At 37.0% G+C, this 20,354-nt stretch overlaps 1 protein-coding gene across 6 annotated transcripts in view; it reads right to left on the minus strand.

Annotated features, from left to right (window-relative positions):
- Positions 1–4,946: 4,946 nt before the first annotated feature.
- Positions 4,947–20,354, minus strand: part of WDR89 (WD repeat domain 89) — a 44,788-nt gene continuing 29,380 nt past the window's right edge. For 4 of the 6 annotated variants that reach the window (XM_058567083.1, XM_058567085.1, XM_058567082.1 and 1 more), the window contains one exon: positions 7,608–9,662. In XM_058567083.1, the coding sequence (XP_058423066.1) occupies positions 8,469–9,632 (1,164 nt within the window). In that variant the 5' untranslated portion in view covers positions 9,633–9,662 and the 3' untranslated portion in view covers positions 7,608–8,468. Of the gene's footprint in view, positions 7,170–7,607; positions 9,663–20,354 lie in introns of those variants that run through there. The other 2 variants (XR_009223689.1, XM_058567086.1) reach the window with 2 other exon arrangements.

Genomic DNA, 20,354 nt, shown 5'->3' on the forward strand with positions numbered 1-20,354 from the left:
TCATCTCCGTTTTTCAGATAATGAAACCAATGCAAAGCGTGGTTGCATTATATTCATGGTGCATTCAAGGATTTCAAGTAGTTTCTTTTGGCTTATACATAAAGTGTCAAGTTAGAAGAATGAAGGGTGATGGGACTACAAAGTTGTGTGATTCTAATTTTACACTTTCCATGACCAAAAAGATAATGGGCAGTGAAATGCACAAAACCCAGGCAGCACTAAAAGTGCAAAAGACATAACGTATGAATAATATCAAAGCTGGACAATTGAGAGCTGGTTTGTGGATCTGAGAATGGATTTACTACTGGGTCAGTAATTGAACAGTAAATTGATATAATACGACATTGCTGATAGCAGTGGCAGAAGATTACATAAAATTTGCCAAAAGGACAACAAAAATCATTTGACGCATTTTTATATCTCCTTTTTATCTTTAACATCAACCTCTCCTCTAAATGGTAGTCCAGTAAAGATAAAATAGTTTGCGCTTAATGCATATTGACTAAAGAAAACAGTGCAAGTTATTACTTCACAAATATCTCACATTTATCTGATTCAATGTTAAAATGAAAAATTTTTTGAAGTAACACATACCCATAACTGAAGTGGTACCTGTAGAAGACACTGTTGGTCATCCTCTCAACAACTAGCCATCAACTCCAACCTAATTGTATGTCCCCTTCTCCGAACCCGTGTGCTTCCATGGAGCATGTGTCATTTCCAGCCCCTCAGGCAGTGAACCACGACTGGGCCAATCGGTGGTGATGGGCATTCCTCTCGCTATGACTATTTTAGGCATGGGCGCATAATGAATTTCCAGCCAATGACACTTACTGCGAGGCTTCTCAGAAAGTGTGTGTGATCATTAATAAAAAGAATCACAGGTGAAGAAACAGTCCCTTTTCCACTGGACATTGTTGAGTGTGGGTGTGATCACTGGCTGATTGTACTAATCTTGTGAACTTGAAGCTGACAAGATGAGCAGCAGAGCAGAAAAACAGAATTTGCATTCTTGCTAACAACCAACCCTGGAAATGCTCCACTTCTGAACTTATGTGAGGTAATATGTTCTTTATTTGGCTAACTTGAATTGAGCTGTTATTTGCAGCCAGAAGTATCCTAATATTCTACCACAAGGTATGTATATAACAAAGATCAAAGGACAGCAAAAACAGCAGCCCCCTGTCCCTCCTCTTCTGCCTCTCTCTCTTCTCCAGAGGGAACCACCTTCGACTCTTTTGGCTGTTTGGCACGTGATTAACTTACATGCTTCTAAATAATATGCTTAAACCGCTATTTTCTTGATTTATCCATAGAGAGAATATTGACTTCCTCCAACGGAAGAGGAAAACTAAGCATCTGCACACCCCTCCACTCTCCTTCCCTGTTTCCAATATACTTTTACAGCTTTTGATTAAATCAATATGGTGCTTACATTATTATGACTACATAAATATTATTCAACACTGGGTCAAGTAGTGTACTATGATTACATTTCTTTTCTTACACAATTTTTTACCCCTTGGAGTTAAAAACCACCCCCCACTCCTATTCATTTGCATGGTTTTCCGTGTGCCTAATAGAGTTGTAATATCCTTTCAAAGTAATTTTTTTTCCTATTAAAATTTCTTGTCTCTTCTCTTTTCCTCCTCCTTCTCATTCTCCCCTCCTCTTTTATTTCCAGACCCACTTCCATTCTCTTCTCCCCTTGGTATACTAGGCAACCCTCTATGGTGATTAATATGTATAACTGTTTGTATGTTCTTGCAAAATGTTGTTTTTCGTATATTTTAAATTTATATAAATGGTTTCCCCACAGATGCGTTCTGTTTCTTACTGTGAATTTCATTGGGTACTATATTTTTATGATCAAGCCATATGGCTAAATGTACATCTAGTCTGTGGCTTGCAAATACTGCAGAATACTTCATTTTGTACATCCACCACATTTTCACCTCCCTTGTCTCCCAGGGGGGGATATCCAGGTGGTCTCCGACTTCATGACATCACAAATAATGCCTAATAATGGACCTGTATGAAAGTGGCTTTGGGATATTACACCAAGCAGTGCAATTGCCAGGTCGGAGAGTACAGGCACACATATTCTTTTGCTCTCCAGATTAGCTGTATCTGTGTGTCTACACTCCCATCAGCAGCACACGAGGGTTCCTATATGCTCACATGCCTTCAACATTTGATATCATTTAATTTTCTAATTTTTGTAACTCTAAAAGGTATAAAGTAACTGTTATAAGTCTTCATTTCTCTAATTACTAAGGAGTTTAATGATCTTTTCATTTTCTTCTGAAATTTGCCTTTTCATAATCTTTGCTCATTTTTCCATTGGCATTGTTTTCCTTTATTGATTTGCAGGAGTTCCTTCTGTGTTCTAAATTTAACCACTTGTTGATTTCAAATATCTTTTTTCCCATTCTGTCATTTACCTATATATCTTTTGTGACCAGAAATGCTCAATTTTGATATAATCAAATTTCTTTTGTTTTTGCCTTATACTTCATACTTTTGAAGTTTAGGAAGCCATTTGCCACCTCTAGGTCACAGATATTCTCCCACACTTCCTTGTATTAAATTTATAGTTTTACTCATCATTTAAGGAAGCTAGTTTCATTTTTCTCTATATAAGTGAGCTAGTATCCTCAATACCATCTAATAACAAACTCTCCCTTTTCCATTATGCCACCTTTATAAAATATTAAGTTGCCATATATCCATGCTCTGTCTCTGAGCTCTATTCATCTGCATTATTCTAAGGCCATATCACAGTTTTTACTACTATGATTTTGTGGAATGTCTTAATACCTGTTAGGGAAAATCCTTTTCTTTTTTAAGATTACTTAGCTATTTGTGAATCTTATTCTTCCATACGAATTTCAAAGTAAGTTTGGATTCCTCAAAAAACCCAACTGGAATTTGGTTGGGATTACATTGATTTTTCAGATTAAATTTATAATGTTCACTTTTATATCATCATCTCATTGGAAGCATGGAAAGTTTTTTAGATCATTTTCTATGTCTTTATTGGAATTTTAAAGTTTTCTCCAAATAGATTTTGTATAATCTTAGTCAATTGCTTGATACTTTTAAACTTTTGCTGCTATCGTGAAATGATATTCTTTGGATTTTCATAGGCTGACCCTATTCTGGCAACTTTGCTGAATCTCTTAATAGTTCGAATAGTTTGTCAATCGTTGGATTTTCTAGGTATATATCATTTACAAAGGAGACTGTTTTTCCTCTTTGCTTCCAATCCTTACACATTATGCTTCTTTTTCTTTCCTTATAGTGTTAGCCAGAATCTGTAGTACTGTGACAGGCTTCCTCACTGAGTCTTGGTCTTAAAGGGAACGTATTTAATCTAACATTTCTCCACTAAGATTAACATTTACTGTAGATTTTTGATATATAAACCTCAACCAAGTTAAAAAAATTATTCTATTGATAGCATGATGTTTATATTTTTCATAAATAGATATGAAAACATACCATGTTTTCCTTTATCAATTAAAATAATCATGATTTTCTTCCTTTTTGTTCTTTACTGTGATAGATTTTCTGATGTTGAGTCATCTTACTTGGTCATTTTTTTTTTAAATACACCATTGGAATTGGTTAGCTAATATTTTTAACTGTGAATATATATTCATAAACAAAATGGACTTAACTTTTTTCATTTTCATCTGGTTTCCCAATCAACATTACATTAGCCTTAAATTCCATTTTGTCAACAAAATTAAGAGTGCTACCCTGACTTTTGGGGTCATACTGGTCTGGCATATCTTTTTTTTTTTGTAACAGCTTTATTCAGATAAATTCTTATACTATACAATTCATCTATTTAAAGTGTACAATTCAATGGTTTTTAATATATTCAGTTGTGCAACCATAATCACAATCAATTTTAGAATATTTTCATCACCCCTAAAAAGAAATCCCATACCCTTTAGCTATCATCCACCAATCCTCTCATTTTCTCCCACCTCCTAGCCCTAGGTAACCACTAATATATGTTCTTTCTTTAAAGATTTGACTCTTCAGAACATTTAATGTAAATGGAATTATACAATACGTGATCTTTTGTGGCTATTTTTACTTAGCATGTTTTCAAGATTAATCCAAGTTGTAGCACGTATTAGTACTTTATTCCTTTTTATGGCTAAATAATACTTCATTGTATGGATATAACATATTTTACCCATTCATCAATTGATGGACATTTGGGTTGTTTCTACCTTTTGGCTATTATGAATAATACTGTTATGAACATTCATTTTTTGTGGACATATGTTTTCAATTGTCTTCAGCATACACCTAGGAGAGGAACTGCTGAGTCAAATGGCAACTGTTTAATTGTTTGAGGAACTGCCAGACCGCAGCTGTACTATCTTACATTCCCATCAGCAGTGTGTGAAGCTTTCAATTTTCCACATTCTCGCCAACACTTTTTTTGATTACAGCCATCCCAGTGGGTGTGAAGTAGTATCTCATTGTGGTTTTTATTTGCATTTCCTTAATGATTAGTGATGCTGAGCATCTTTTTTTTGTGTTTAGTGACCATTCGTGTATCTTCTTTGGAGAAATGTCTCTTCAGATCCTTTGACAACTTAAAAAATTGGGTCATCTTTTTATTATTGAGTGGTAAGAGTTTTTTTTTATGTTTTGGATGCAAGTTGTCATCTGATATATTATTTACAAATATTTTCTCCCACTCTGTGGGTTGGTATACTTTTTCTCATCCTTTTATTTTTTAACCTATGTCTTTAAGTGAATTTTATTTACTTTTTTTTTAATTTTATTTATTTATTTTTCCCCCAAAGCCCCTGTGGATAGTTGTATGTCATAGCTGCACATCCTTCTAGTTGCTGTATGTGGGACGCGGTCTCAGCATGGCCGGAGAAGCAGCGTGTCGGTGCGCGCCTGAGATCCAAACCCAGGCCGCCAGCAGCGGAGCGCAAGCACTTAACCACTAAGCCACAGGGCCGGCCCTGTTTATTTACTTTTGAAAGCTTTTAAATTATTTTCAATATGAGGGTCTCTTTTAATTGGTGATTTTAATCCACTTATACCATTTTCCACATGGTTGAATGCATTGGGTAATTTGTCAGTTCATTTTTCTCCCTGGGCATCTCCCTCCTGATAGCTCTCGTCCTCTTGTTCCAACCTGGCCTTAATACTATAGTCCTGCTGGAAAGCTGTTATCCTGCCACTATGCTGGCTTGGTGCCCTGATTTCTGGTATCTCCTCTTCCTTGATTTACTCCCTTATATTTTGTGAAGTACATCCTCTAGTAGCCTTTTAAAAAGCTGCATAGAAAGTAAAGTTTGAAATCTTGTATGTCTGAAAATGTTTTTAACTTCACACTTGAGGGCAGTTTGACTGGTCATAGAATTATAGGTTGAAAAAGCAATTATCTCCTGAAATCCAAATCTCTTTTATTTCCTGGGTTCAGCCAATGAGTTTGGTTAGCAATGGACACTGTGATAAATTTGGTTCCTGAGTTTCAGAGAGCAAGTAGGAAATGTTCACTTCAACAAGGGATGTCTCAAAAAACTTTATTGTAATCTATTTGCTTCATGAGTTTGGAGACTATCGTAAATTCAGATAGCAGGAATTTGTCCTCAGGACTTTGAAGGCATTGATCCACCATTTTTTGTCATCCAGACTTGCTAATGAGGAGTCTAACGTAGATGTTATTCTTGTTTCTAAGTGTTTTTCCCTCCTCTTTGGAAACTTCTAATATTTTTTCTTTATTCTTGAAGTTCTAAAACTGCACAGTGCTATGCCTTGGTGTGGGTCTTTTTCATTCATTACACTTGACACTGTGTTGGGCCTTTCAAACTGAAGAGAAGTTCTGGGATAGCCTCTTATGATCTTTCATTTTAATAATCCCTCTCCGTGTTTAAAAATTTTTTTCAGGGGCTGGCCCGGTGGCACAAGCGGTCAAGTGCGCGCGCTCTGCTGCGCTGGCCCAGGGTTCGCCAGTTCAGATCCCAGGCGCACACTGACGCACCGCTTGTCAAGTCATGCTGTGGCGGCATCCCATATAAAGTAGAGGAAGATGGGCATGGATGTTAGCCCAGGGCCAGCCTTCCTCAAAAAAGGAGGATTGGCAGATGTTAGCTCAGGGATAATCTTTCTCACAAAAAAAAAAAAAAAGTCACTTTGTAAAACTATTAGTCTGATATTAGACCCCTATATTTATCTTCTGTGGCTTTTATCTTTTCTCTCATTTTCTCTGAGTTCTACTTTCAGAGATATTTCTTCATCTGCATCTTCCAACTCTATTAATTACTTCTGAATTTTAAATATTTTTAAAACCTCTACTGTTCTGATAACTTCTGTTTCATTTCCTGTTGTTTTCTAAATGCACTATCTCTAAAAGTCTTTTTAACCAGCTTTTTCCACTTACAACATAGTCAGCATTGTCTCATATCCTAAATATCTTGAAAACATGGCTTTTCACTTTTATATGGTGCTCCATCAAAAGATCAAAATGTACCAAAGATTTTAAGCAGCACGAGGCATTATCAAATCCCTGTTTTTGATGTTCAGCCTTGAACGAGTGGGAAGAATGAACTGGAGCAGATTAGAGACGGTGTGTAATCTAGGTGAGGAATGATGCAAGTCTCATCTAAGGCAGTCGTGGTGGGTAGAGGCAAAAGGACAGCTGGCAGATCTCAGGAGGGGGAACGGCATAGGACTTGGTGATTGACTGATTAGAAGAAAAGAGAAACGTCCAGAATTACCCTTAGGTTTATGGTTTGGACAACACCAAGAATAGCTGAATTTCTCCAATTAAGAATTATATATTTTAGGGGCTGGCCTGGTGGTGCAAGCGGTTAAGTGCGTGCGCTCCGCTGCGGCGGCCAGGGGTCTACCGGTTCGGATCCCGGGCGCGCAGTGACGCACCGCTTGTCAGGCCATGCTGTGGCAGTGTCCCATATAAAGTGGAGGAGGATGGGCATGGACGTTAGCCCAGGGCCAGTCTTCCTCAGCAAAAAGAGGAGTATTGGCAGATGTTAGCTCAGGGCGGATCTTCCTCACAATAAAAAAAGAATTATATATTTTAAATACGTCTAACAGTGACTTACCTATTGTTCAGTCTCAAGTGAGTTAGGCTAGATCACAGCTTCAATGTAAGTTGCATTGTTCTACAGAAAAATAAAAATTTCCCACAGTGTTACAGGCTCAGAGATAAGTCCTTATTAACATTTAAAGAGAAACAGAAAAGGTTCTAAAGTAACATTTGTGTTTTTCATGACAATATTTGTAATTCCAAAGATAAAAATAATTTTACAAATATTTTTATCTATAAAAAGATATTTTATTTTTAATTAAGCATAATAAAAGATACCAAGCATTTAGAGAGATTTTTTTTTTTTTTAAGATTTTTATTTATTTATTTTTTTCCCCCAAAGCCCCAGTAGATAGTTGTATGTCATAGTTGCACATCCTTCTAGTTGCTGCATGTGGGACGCGGCCTCAGCATGGCCGGAGAAGCGGTGTGTTGATGCGCGCCCGGGATCCGAACCCAGGCCGCCAGCAGCAGAGCGCGCGCACTTAACCACTAAGCCACGGGGCCGGCCCCATAGAGAGATTAATTTTTAATTAAGATTCTTTGGAGAAATATTTAACAGGAAGGATGAAAAAATCAGCAGTAAACAAAAATTCAAATTTAAAATTATGAACGAAACACTATGGAAGAAAATTTTGTCACAAAATATTAGGGTATTTTGAAATAAAAATAGTCATTCTGCTATTATAAATACTTTCATTTTGTGTATTTGCTTTGAGTCTCAAAACGAATTTTGCAAGAAAATTTCCTTTTCATCAGTGAAACACCTGTTTACTATTTAACCAGCAACATTAAAGTATAGATGCAAATATTTACTAAATATATTTTTCTTAAATAGATGCAAATCACTTTATTTCTAAAAAAGTTTAATTCTATTTAGACTCATTAGAATATTTATATTTAACTACTCCAATGTAATCTATGAGTATTAAGCAAGAAGGAGCTCTTCAAATGAAAAAAAGTCTGATTTGGTTTTACAAATAATGAAGATGATTTAAAATGTAAAAAATTGAGCTTAAAAAAACACAGCTCCAACCACCTGTTTTTTTAAGTCACACCAGCCATCTACTTCTAAAAAGTCCTTATCAAAGCTATTTCTTTAAACCCAACATTTACTAGCTCAACAGATGGGCTGGAAAAATGAGGAATGTAATTTTACTTTCAACTCACTGATTATATACTCAACTGATGGCTTTAAAAAAAAATAATTTTAGAATACATGAAGACCCAAATTAAACCATTCTCAACATTTTTCCAGGACTGTGTGCTAACTGGCTTGTTTTTACATATGAACTTAAACATGTCTACCACAGGTAGTACACAAAAGTAATTACTTGCAACTATAAAACCTACCAAGTAAACTCCCAATGTAATATCACTGCTTTTTCCTTCTCTTATAAGAATCATTACTGTGAACTCGAACTCGCTGGTACACAGAGGAAGCTATTTTCATGCTGTCTTTCTTTGTGAATGTCTTCTCTATTGCTCCAGGTTTCCAAAGTAATAACTGTGCATCTTCTCCTCCAGTTAGCAAGGAATCATCCTGCGTATTCCAACAGAAAGAACGGACTGTAGCAGCATGCCCTCCCTGAAGGCTGGTCACATGGATCAATCCTGATGTAGTACAGCTCATTAAGTGAATAATTCCTGTGTTTGTTCCTCCAACGGCAAACAATTTGTCCATCTTTTCATGATACAGGCCACCAATCAAATAGTCCAAATTACCTTCTTTCATGTTAATTACTTCTCTGACATCCTGGATGTTCAAACGTGTAATTGGTTCATCAGTATCAAGATGATTAAGATCCCACCAACAAAATCCTTCATCATGTGTCATGCAGTAAATCTGTTTATAATCTTTCCCAGACCAACCAATGTAGCTTACTGATGAAACTGAGTTACAGGTTGTAACCAGTGCATCTTCTTCATTATCAACACTAATATCAAATACATTTACCAGACCATCAGTTGAACCTGAGACTACCATGTTGGGATTGCTGGGATGGAAACATACTTGAGTGACATCATCACTATGTGTCTCTGAATATGCACCAAGTGGGTCTTTGGTAGTAGACAAATCCTGAGAATTAATTCTTGCATCCCAAAATACCAACAAGGCATCATCATCAACTTTTTCTGTACCAGCACAAATGACATGATCATTACAACTGATATCAAAACTAATAAAAATATTGGAAGGGTAACCCTTAAACAGCTGGACAGGTTTTTCACTGGCTACTCGAGCATCCCAACATTTTACAGTGCCATCAGTACATGATGAATATACACTGTCACAAGAATTTGCAAATTTGACTCCATTAAGAAGTCCAGGATTTCCACTAAATTCTCGAAGTATGTTTAACCTTTCTTTATCATATATTCTGATTGATCCATTAGAACATAAAACAGCAACCAAGCTTCCTTTTTCTGTTTGTGCAGTCTTTGATGTGTCTATGCCAAGCAGATAAGTAGGCTCTTTAGTTCCTGAGGAACGTCTAACAATGTTCAGATTAGTAAACTGTTCTTCAATCTTCTCCATATCAGGAGTGGCATCCAAGGTAGTAAAAATCTATAATAAAAATACAAAAATTAAAATTAAACCCAAAGCGTCTCTAAAATTGTAATTAAACCATGAACATTTCCCTCTGAGGGCTGGCACAAAACAACAGAAATAAAATCTATTTTAATATTTTAATCATTTCCCTGCCATGATATAACAAAAACTCAGTTGCCTCCTTCTCACTCAATCACTCTTGAATACCAAATCTACCATATATACTTTATGCTAGTAAGAGAATGTAAATACATGTACATACATTGCTCATGAATTCCTTTTAGCTCAAACCCAATTATTGGTCCTACTCATCCTACTCATAGTCCTCACCATTAGCCAGGGTCTCCAATTTGGAATCCTCTTCTCCTGGACCCAGCTGCCTTATATAACTTTAGAATCGAAACATAGATGTGTAGGCAGAAAAACAGTCCCCTAAAGATGTCCATGCCTTAATCCCTGGAATCTGTGACTATGTTAGGTTACATGGCAAAGAGGAATTGAAGTTGCAGATAGAATTAAGGTTGCTAATCAGTTGACCTTAAAATAGGGAGATTATTCTGGATTATCTAGGTGGGCCCAATGTAATCGCTAGTGTCCTTAAAAGCAGAAGGCGGCAAGGTGAAAGACCTAGCCAATGAAAACTATAAGACGTTATCGAAAGAAATCGATGATGACATAAAGAAATGGAATGATATTCCATGCACATGGATTGGAAGAATAAACATAGTTAAAATGTCCATACTACCTAAAGCAATCTACAGATTCAATGCAATCCCAATCAGAATCCCAATGACATTCTTCATGGAAATAGAACAAAGAATCCTAAAATTCATATGGTACAACAAAAGACCCCGAATAGCTAAAGCAATCCTGAGAAAAAAGAACAAGGCTAGAGGCATCACAATCCCTGACTTCAAAATATACTACAAACTATAATAATCAAAACAGCATGGTACTGGTACAAAAACAGACACACAGATCAATGGAACAGAACTGAAAGCCCAGAAATAAACCCACACATCTACGGACAACTAATCTTTGACAAAGGAGCCAAGAACATACAACGGAGAAAGGAAAGTCTCTGCAATAAATGGTGTTGGGAAAACCTGACAGCCACATGCAAAAGAATGAAAGTAGACCATTATCTTTCGCCATTCACAAAGTTAACTCAAAATGGATTAAAACTTGAAGGTAAGACGTGAAACCATAAAGCTCCTAGAAGAGAATATAGGCAGTACACTCTTTGACATCGGTCTTAGCATCTTTTCGAATACCATTTCTACTTAGGCAAAGGAAAAAAGAAAAAATAAACAAATGGGACTTAATGAAACTAAAGAGCTTCTGCAAGGCAAAGGAAACCAGGAAAAAAAATGAAAAAACAACCCACCAACTGGGAGAAAATATTTAGTTATATATCTGACAAGGGGTTAAACTCCAAAAAATATAAAGAACTCATGCAACTCAACAACAAAAAAGCAAATAACCCAATCCAAAAAATGGGCAGAGGATATGAACAGACATTTTTCCAAAGAAGATATACAGATGGCCAATAGGCACATGAAAAGATGCTCAACATCACTAATCATTAGGGAAATGCAAATCAAAACTACAGTGAGATATCACCTTACACCTGTTAGAATGGCTATAATCACCAAGACAAAAAATAACAAATGTTGGAGAGGATGTGGAGAAAAGGGAACCCTCATACACTGCTGGTGGGAATGCAAACTGGTGCAGCCACTATGGAAAACAGCATGGACTTTTCTCAAAAAATTAAAAATAGAAATACCATACAATCCAGCTATCCCACTACTGGGTATTTATCCAAAGAACCTGAAATCAACAATTCAAAGAGACTTACATTCATTGCAGCATTATTCACAATAGCCAAGATGTGGAAGCAACCCAAGTGCCCAGTGACTGATGAATAGATAAAGAAATTGTATATATACATACAATGGAATACTACTCAGCCATAAAAAAAGACAAAATCATCCCATTTGTAACAACATGGATGGACCTTGAGGGTATTATGTTAAGTGAATTTAGCCAGACAGAGAAAGACAAATACCACATGATTTCACTCATATGTGGAAGATAAAACAAACACATGGACAAAGAGAACAGATTAGTGGTTACCAGAAGGGAAGGGAGTTGGGGGTGGGCATAGGGGTAAAGGGGCATATATATATATGGTAACTGATAAATAATAATGTACAAACGAAATTTCACAACGTTATAAACCATTATGACCTCAATAAAATAATTTTTAAAAAAAGTAGAAGGCACGGGCCGGCCCGTGGCTTAGCGGTTAAGTGCGTGCACTCTGCTGCTGGCGGCCCCGGTTCGGATCTCGGCTGCGCACCGACGCACCGCTTCTCCGGCCATGCTGAGGCCGCGTCCCACATACAGCAACTAGAAGGATGTGCAACTATGATGTACAACTATCTACTGGGGCTTTGGGGGAAAAACAATAAATAAATAAAATTAAAAAAAAAAGTAGAAGGCAGAAGATAAGAGTCAGAGGGAGATATTACTACGGAAAAAAGGCAGAGAGAGATACATTGCTGGTTTGGGTGAAGGAGGTCAATAAGTGAGTGCCTCTAGAAACTGGAAAAGGCAAGGAAACATTCTCCTTCAGAGCCTCCAGACAGAAATGCAGCCCTGCTAACACCCTGATTTTAGCCCAGTGAGACCCATTTTAGACTTGTGACCTTCAGAACTATAAGATAATAAATTTGTGTTGTTTCAAGCCAAGTTTGTAGTAATTTGTTACAACAGCAATAGGAAACTAATGCAATAGAGGTTCCCAGTATGGAATCTAGAGAAGTGCTTCTCTAGGCATTCTGGCTTCAGGGACCGTGCTCTTCACCACCACACTAGATTGCCTCTCAATGGTAGGTAGGTTGTATGCAGAACAAGTTCAAGGCCAGAGAAATATGCATGCCTGGTGACTGTATCACAAATTTTTCTATTTTGCTTTCACCAATGAATATTCTAGCCTGCCTTACAAATTCACATTTTCATTCTTAAGACAAAATGCTTTTTTTCTGTTGCTTTAGTGATAGCTTTTTAAGCATCTGTCTTTTCATTTTTAAAAGGAGAAATGAGTACTAACTCAAGAGTTGTTAGAAGGATTAACTGAAATAATGTGTTCAGCACAATGTTTGGCATATAACATATATTCAACAGATGTTACGTAAAAATTACCAGTATTACCACTACCAATATCACTAACACCACATAGGGGAGAATTTGGATACATCAAAGTGGCTCCAAACAGCACAATTCAGCCAGTGGGCAAAAAATATTAAAAAGTTGGATTTGGATTCAAAACAGGAATAAGTATCCTCTCCAACTTTCAATTTTGAATATTCAAAAACTTAAAAAAAAGTTGAAAGAATAGTATCAATGAACACACACACACACTGCCTTTCACCTCCTAGGTCCACTGTTAACTTATTTGCTTTCTCTCTCTCTCTATAAACACACATACACACACATTATCTTTTGATGAACTATTTGAAAAATGCAGATACAATATCACTTTTTTATTCCTAAATACTTTGGCATAGAGCACCTGCCCAATCTTTTGTTTTCATGACACTGAATTTTTCAAAAAGTCCAAGCCAGTTGTGTCATAAAATGTCTCATATTCTGGATTTTTCTAATTGTTTCCTTATGATTAGATTCCAGTTTCACATTTTTCACAGGGATACTATTTAGGTGATACTGGGTAATTCTTACTGCATCACATCAAGGAGGCACATAACACCACATTTGATTACTTGCTTAAGGCAGTGACTGCCAGATCTCTCCATTTTAAAGGTACTTTCCTCCCTTTGTAGTTAATAAGTAATCATGAGGTGATAACATTAGACTGTATGAATATCTTACTCTCCAACAACCTTTCATCTAAAGATTTTAGCATCCATGGATTATCGGTGCCTAAATCAATGATTATACTGGGATTTGCTAAACAGTCATTTTCTACCTTAACTAGCATTCTTCTATAAAGAAGAGCTTTTTCCTTTCTCTCTCTTTGAGTATAACTAAGAAATTATGATTTTAAAAAATTGTGTGTTATAATCCATCACTTTGTAGTTCTTTTTGGTGCTCAAATGCCCTGACTTGGTCATTGAGAAACCCTTCAAGCCAGCTTCTGTGTCCTTTTGATCTGACCCCATTAGTCAGTAAGCTCCACATGGAAAATATCTGTATAAGAATAAGATAAATCTGAAAATGGTGCATTTCCTTCAACATAAGTTTTCAGAGACTAAATGACCACTTACCAGTTATGCTGTGGTAGTTACCTCCACAGCACAACTGTTGGTTTTCCAACCAGATAGGCAAAATGGCCTTCTTTCCTTGAACATGCCATGCTTGCTTCTGCCTCAGGACTGGAGCAAGTTATTTCTCTGCCTATCCCCTTCCCTACATTTTTTTCATGAGTAACTCCTTCCTGGGTCTCAGTGTGTCACTTCCCCAGAGACACTCCCTGATCAACCAACCTAAGGTAGCCCCTGTCACTCCCTATTATATTGCCTATTTTATTAATTTAAAAATTAAAAATGCTTAATTATGAAATACTTCAAATGTACAAAATGTAGAAAAAGTATAACAGACACCCAAATACATATTACCCAAATTTAACAGATGTTAACATTTTGCCATTTTGCTTCAGTTTTTTAAAGAAATGAAACATTAAAGACACAACTCTTATGATTAAGAATTTACAAAAATGGCATCACATTTATATGTATCTTTTTTGCAATTTGCTCTTTTAACTCAGTATTTTTGAAAAGCCCTATTTTACTGTTGAACTTATAACCTGACTCTTTTTTGCTTATTTGTTATCGATGAATGGTTGTTGAATAAATGAATGAATAATTCACGAATATATTCAACTTTGACACATTAAGAGCTGAAGAATTCTAGAAGAAACAGAATAAACCTAAAAGTATATTGCATGTGTCTGTATGTTTGCAGGAGGAGCTCTGTTCATGGAAATAAGTAAAATAATGGCATTCTTGAACAGTACTTTAAGGAAATATAAAGGAAGATTTCATATTTGTGAAGAAAAACATTATTTAACATAATTTTTTAGCACAAGCTATTCAAATATATCCTAAAATGTGTATTTACTTACGAGTGTACTGCTTATGCACTCCAAGGAAGAAACTCTTTTTAATTCCAGGTAAAAACAACTGCTCACTCTTGAAATATTTAAAGTGTTAATATGAGGTTATGAAAGAAACAATTCTTTGCTACTACTTCACATTGATCCCTGCATATGGAAGAGCAGATTGATGACCATTTTAAACAATAAGAAAGTTTAATGTGGCTTTTAAGCTAACAGTAATTTACAGGACTACAACTATGCACGACTACACCCAAGCAGGATGATAGTACTGTGCTCCTTTCCTCCACTATGCTGCCTGGAGAGTCTGTTTCACATGGGAACAGGCCCCTGCAAGGCTTTAATTCAAAAGATTCTGGGGACTGAAGAGGCAGGCAGAGTGGGCCCCAGATGGATGCTACAGCAAACTAACACTTCAAGAGCGTAGCAATGGTAACAACTGCAATGGCTGTCCATGTGACACACTGTTTAAATGCAGTACACTACTTCAGAAAAAAGAAAAAACAAGAAAGGAAGACAGATATTAGAGGTAAGGTAAGTATATCCCACAAGACTCTCAAGCTATGGAGCTTATATTCGTCTGCAGACACAAACAGTAAAATAGTTGAATCTCTTATGGGGAAACATGAAAACCTCTTGTTTATGTTTTAACACATTAATATGCAAGTGAGTCATATTTGAAATATAACCGTCCAAGGCTATTTAGTTAATTCTTAACTTTACATACTAATGAATTGTTCCAAAATGATGAATATACTTTTATTTCTATGTATAGCCCTCATCTGAGTTTTCTTTGCATGATCCACTGCCCTGTCCTCAAGAGAAGCCATAGGCTATCTTTTCTTTTCCCTCTATACTCTCCCAGGGTAACCTCTTCACATTCATGTTTTCAAGTGCCACGTATATGCAAATGATCATCTATTTACAAATCCATATTTCCAACTGTCTACTAGCCATTTCTCCTTGAACGTGTCCCACTACACCCCAAAATAAAACTGATTATTTATGCTTCCCTTCTCCCCCACCACATCTTCCCCTTAAAAACAAAAACAATGTACATTTCTCAATTTTCTCCATGTTGGTCAATGGTACTGGCACCATGACAACACTCTGATCTACCTGGTTATCTAAGCCAGAATCTCTGGAAAATATCCAACTCTCCTACTCAGGGCTCTCATCCAATCAATGTCCAAATCCTACTTCTGGGCTGCAGGCTGCTTAGGGAAGTGTTAGATTAAATCTATTTCTATAGAGCAAAATAATATTGATAACTTCATATGGTTCAACCTAACAAAAACGTATGAAGACAGCAAATAAGATTAACCATAATTTTTATCTTTTCTCTATTTGTTTCTATTAGATGCATAAAAGGAAGCTTGGTTAGCATTCTAGATCTCAACAGGCTAGTGAGAGCTGACTGAGGACGTGGAGTGAGACTTTCTTATATAAATATATACATACACACACACACACACACATACACAGGGGCACAAACAGAGAGGGACAGAAAAGAGTACTAAAGCAAAGAGTAGAGAGGAGAAAAGAAGAGAGATGAGGATAAGCCGAAAGTGAACAGCAGAGAAAAGAGAAAGGAATGGATAAAGAAAAGCGAAGTTGCTGCCACTACCTCTTGAATCATACACAGGTGAAACACTGCGCTCTTAATTCCCAACACTGAGCTGAGACAAGGAAAAGAGGTCCAGATAAAGGAAGTTTAGTAAAGTCTAAAACTATGATAGTTTGCTTGGCTATAAAGAATTTTTCTTCACTTATGAAAATTCCTTGTCCTTGAGTTAGAGGATGTAACAGGCCATCATAACCAATTTAAATATTGCCCTAACTGTGCTGAGAACAGAGGCAGAACAATTACTAATAGCTCATCTTGACCCACCTGGTGCAGACCAGGGAAAAGCAGAACCCCAGCAGTGCCCAGGCACTGAGCCACCACTGCTGTTGTGGTTCTTACTGGGATACAGAATTCTCATGTCTGAATATAATGCAGCAGCTGGAAGATGTTTAGAAAGGCCCCCAAAACAAATGCTTTAGGATAAGCTTCAAGGGGGTGAGAATTTTAAATTCCTGATGAACTGCCATCTTGCAACACATTAGATGGGAACTGCTGACTAATCTCTTATCTGAATAACTGTCCTTAGATAATTAAGAGTTGATTACTTAATAACAAAATCCCTAAACATAAGTATGAATTCCTCTTGTGGCTTTTGCCTTAACAAGATTTAAGTTATTTCTATCAATGGAAATATTATTTCATGTTATTTCCTATTAAAATAAACCCAATAAAATGCCTTTTTTTGTGTGTGTGTGAGGAAGATCAGCCCTGAGTTAACATCCATCCCAATCCTCCTCTTTTCGCTGAGGAAGACCGGCCCTGAGCTAACATCTATTGCCAATCCTTCTCCTTTTTTTTTCCCTTTTTCTCCCCAAAGCCCCAGTAGATAGTTGTATGTCATAGCTGCACATCCTTCTAGCTGCTGTATGTGGGATGCGGCCTCAGCATAGCCGGAGAAGCTGTGCGTCGGTGCGTGCCCGGGATCCAAACCTGGGCCACCAGTAGCGGAGCGTGCGCACTTAACTGCTAAGCCATGGGGCCTGCCCCCTAAAATGCTCTTTCTGTATATAAAGTACATTCTAAACGTATCTAGCTGCAATTAGGTATTGCTCTTATTCCTGAACTGGCTAAGTTTGAATATGAAATCTGAAGGGCAGCCTAGCTTAAATAATTCCATAATGGAAGAGGAAGTAGTTTTTTTTCCCATTTGAACAAGAGACAAAAAAAGTATTAAAAACATACATTTTACATCTATTTAGAAACTATTGATTACAAAAGGAACTATACTAAAAACTGCATATTATTTTGTGTGAAATCAGAAATGAACAGTATCCTTAAAAACAAATGTATTTCTATCTTTCAGGTATAAATGTTCATCATACTTGAAAGATGTGACAGCATAAGCATCATATACCGTTACATTTTTACTACTGAAGAGTAACAATTGTATTTGCAGCATATGTTGGATGAAAGACTTTTTTGGGACAATTTATCAGACTTAGGTCAGAAAAACCTAATTCCCCACAGGTGAAACTTAATAATGCCCATTGAATATCAGGAACTAGCTATGACTGCGAAATGCAGAGGTCCAGCAAATGTCCCAAATGTAGGCAGAGCTTAACGGGAAAAGTCATTCAGGAATGGGTTCTAATAACTTCACAATCCACAGCTATAATTTAACTACAATAATGCTACCATATCTATAAATTGGGCTAGGATAATTGAAGCTCACAGAGAAGAAAATAATCATAATTGGAGTTCAACAAATGCTAGGCTGTGTGCTAGAAACTTACATCTAGTTTTTTTATCCTAATCATTTAACCCTATGAGATAGGTATTATTATCCTCATTTTACAGAGGAAATTAAAGCTCAGAGAGATGGAGTAACTTGCCAATGCTCTCATAGCTACTATGAGGAGGATACAAGGGGGAGTCTGGTTTGAAACCCAAGTTGTAACTTCAAAACCTGTGAACCTATGTTCACTCCAATATTCTGCTATTGCTCTTCTGCATAGTAAGTACTGAAGTAATAGCATCAACTTTAATTAAGGAATATGCCTATTAGGCTTTGAGCAGGGGAATTACATGTTACTTCTACATACAAGCAGAGGAGAAAGAAAGCGAGCAGGAAGATTCAAAAAACACACATCAACCTAGAAAAAGGTTACAGTAAGCAACCATCACTTACTCTTTATTTTTTTGTGTCCCACTTTTCTTTTTTGTTTTTTTAACTTTTATTATGGAATTTGCATGGAGTAGAGACGAGTAAAAGACACTCCCATGCAGGCCGGCCCTGTGGCTTAGTGGTTGAGTGCATGCGCTCCATTGCTGGAGGCCCGGGTTCGGATCCCGGGCACACACTAATGCACTGCTTGTCCAGCCATGCTGAGGTGGAGTCCCACATACAGCAACTAGAAGGATGTGCAACTATGACATACAACTATCTGCTGGGGCTTTGGGGAGAAAAAGGGAAAAAAAGGAGGAGGATTGGCAATAGATGTTAGCTCAGGGCCGGTCTTCCTCAGCGAAAAGAGGAGGATTGGCACGGATGTTAGCTCAGGGCTAACCTTCCTCACAAAAAAAAAAAAGACACCCCCAAGCACCCATCATCCAGCGTGAACAATGACATTCCTCAAAAGTTATTATGAGGCATAGAGAGGTCAGTTATACATCATATTTTATTTGAAGGTCAATTAAGAAACTCTAGTGGACAGTATGATGGAACCCCTTCAACTCATCCCCCTCTCCCTCCTCCATGTGGCATCAACAGGTTTCAGGACTTGACCCCAGCTCCAGGGGCAGATCCTGATTAGCCTAAACCAATCACAGTAATTCTATCACTTCTAACCAGTAATTGGTTCAGAAACCTTACATTTTTGCCAATCCATGCATGTATTTCCCTCCCAACTATAATTTGTCAAGATGTAGAACACTAAATCTAAAGTGGACCCAATCCAACTGATGGAAAGAACTTTTATTCCTTGTTTATGAGATTTGACATTTTCTGACTTAAATAGTCAGTTTGCAGCAGAGTTTTAGTTAATGCAGCCAGAACCACCCCAACTAATTAGAGGTAATCAAATAAAGTCTTGAGTATACCACCAAATATTGACTTAATGTAAGGGGCTCCTACAAGGAAAGATTTAGGGAACATACTTTATTTTATTTTATTTTTTTTGTGAGAAAGATCAGCCCTGAGCTACCATCCATGCTAACCCTCCTCTTTTCGCTGAGGAAGACCAGCTCTGAGCTAACATCTATGGCCAATCCTCCTCCTTTTTTTTCCCCCAAAGCCCCAGCAGATAGTTGTATGTCACAGTTGCAGATCCTTCTAGTTGCTGTATGTGGGACGCCGCCTCAGCACGGCCGGAGAAGCGGTGCGTCTGTGAGCGCCCGGGATCCGAACCCGGGCCGCCAGTAGCGGAGCGCATGAACTTAACCGCTAAGCCACAGGGCCGGCCCTAGGGAACATACTTTAAAAAGTCAAATTCCATTCATATTAAAGAGAGACTTGGAACTTTTGCTCCCTTTAGAACACTCTATCTTTTCTCCCTCCCCACCTTTTCAATTATTTTTGTTCAAAAATAAAAGAGAAAAAATAAGATATACAAAGGAATTCTCAGAAGACTCTATAAAAATCTATGCTCAGTAATAAAGTTAGGATGCCTGATTCTAAAGATATCAACAAAACAAAAAACCAAACCACTGAAATGATACAATACTTAAAAACTTAATATGAAACTCCATCTGGTAAGTTTCTATATATATTTTTAAATGTATTTATATTTTTGAATATCTAAAACAGTCACATGGTTCAAAAATGAAAAGGTTCCAAAACTAATGTGTTGGAATATTTGTCCTCAAGCCCCTTTCCTCTCCTAGGAGGCAACAAACGTTACCAGTTTCTTATGAATACTTTCAGAGATTGTCAATTTGGAAATAATGCAGTGAAGTATTTTCAGCTTATCAAAAAACTGTCAGTGTGGTACAATAAAGAAAG

The sequence above is a fragment of the Diceros bicornis genome, chromosome 24 (assembly GCF_020826845.1).
Source record: "Diceros bicornis minor isolate mBicDic1 chromosome 24, mDicBic1.mat.cur, whole genome shotgun sequence".
Taxonomy (NCBI): Eukaryota; Metazoa; Chordata; class Mammalia; order Perissodactyla; family Rhinocerotidae; genus Diceros; species Diceros bicornis.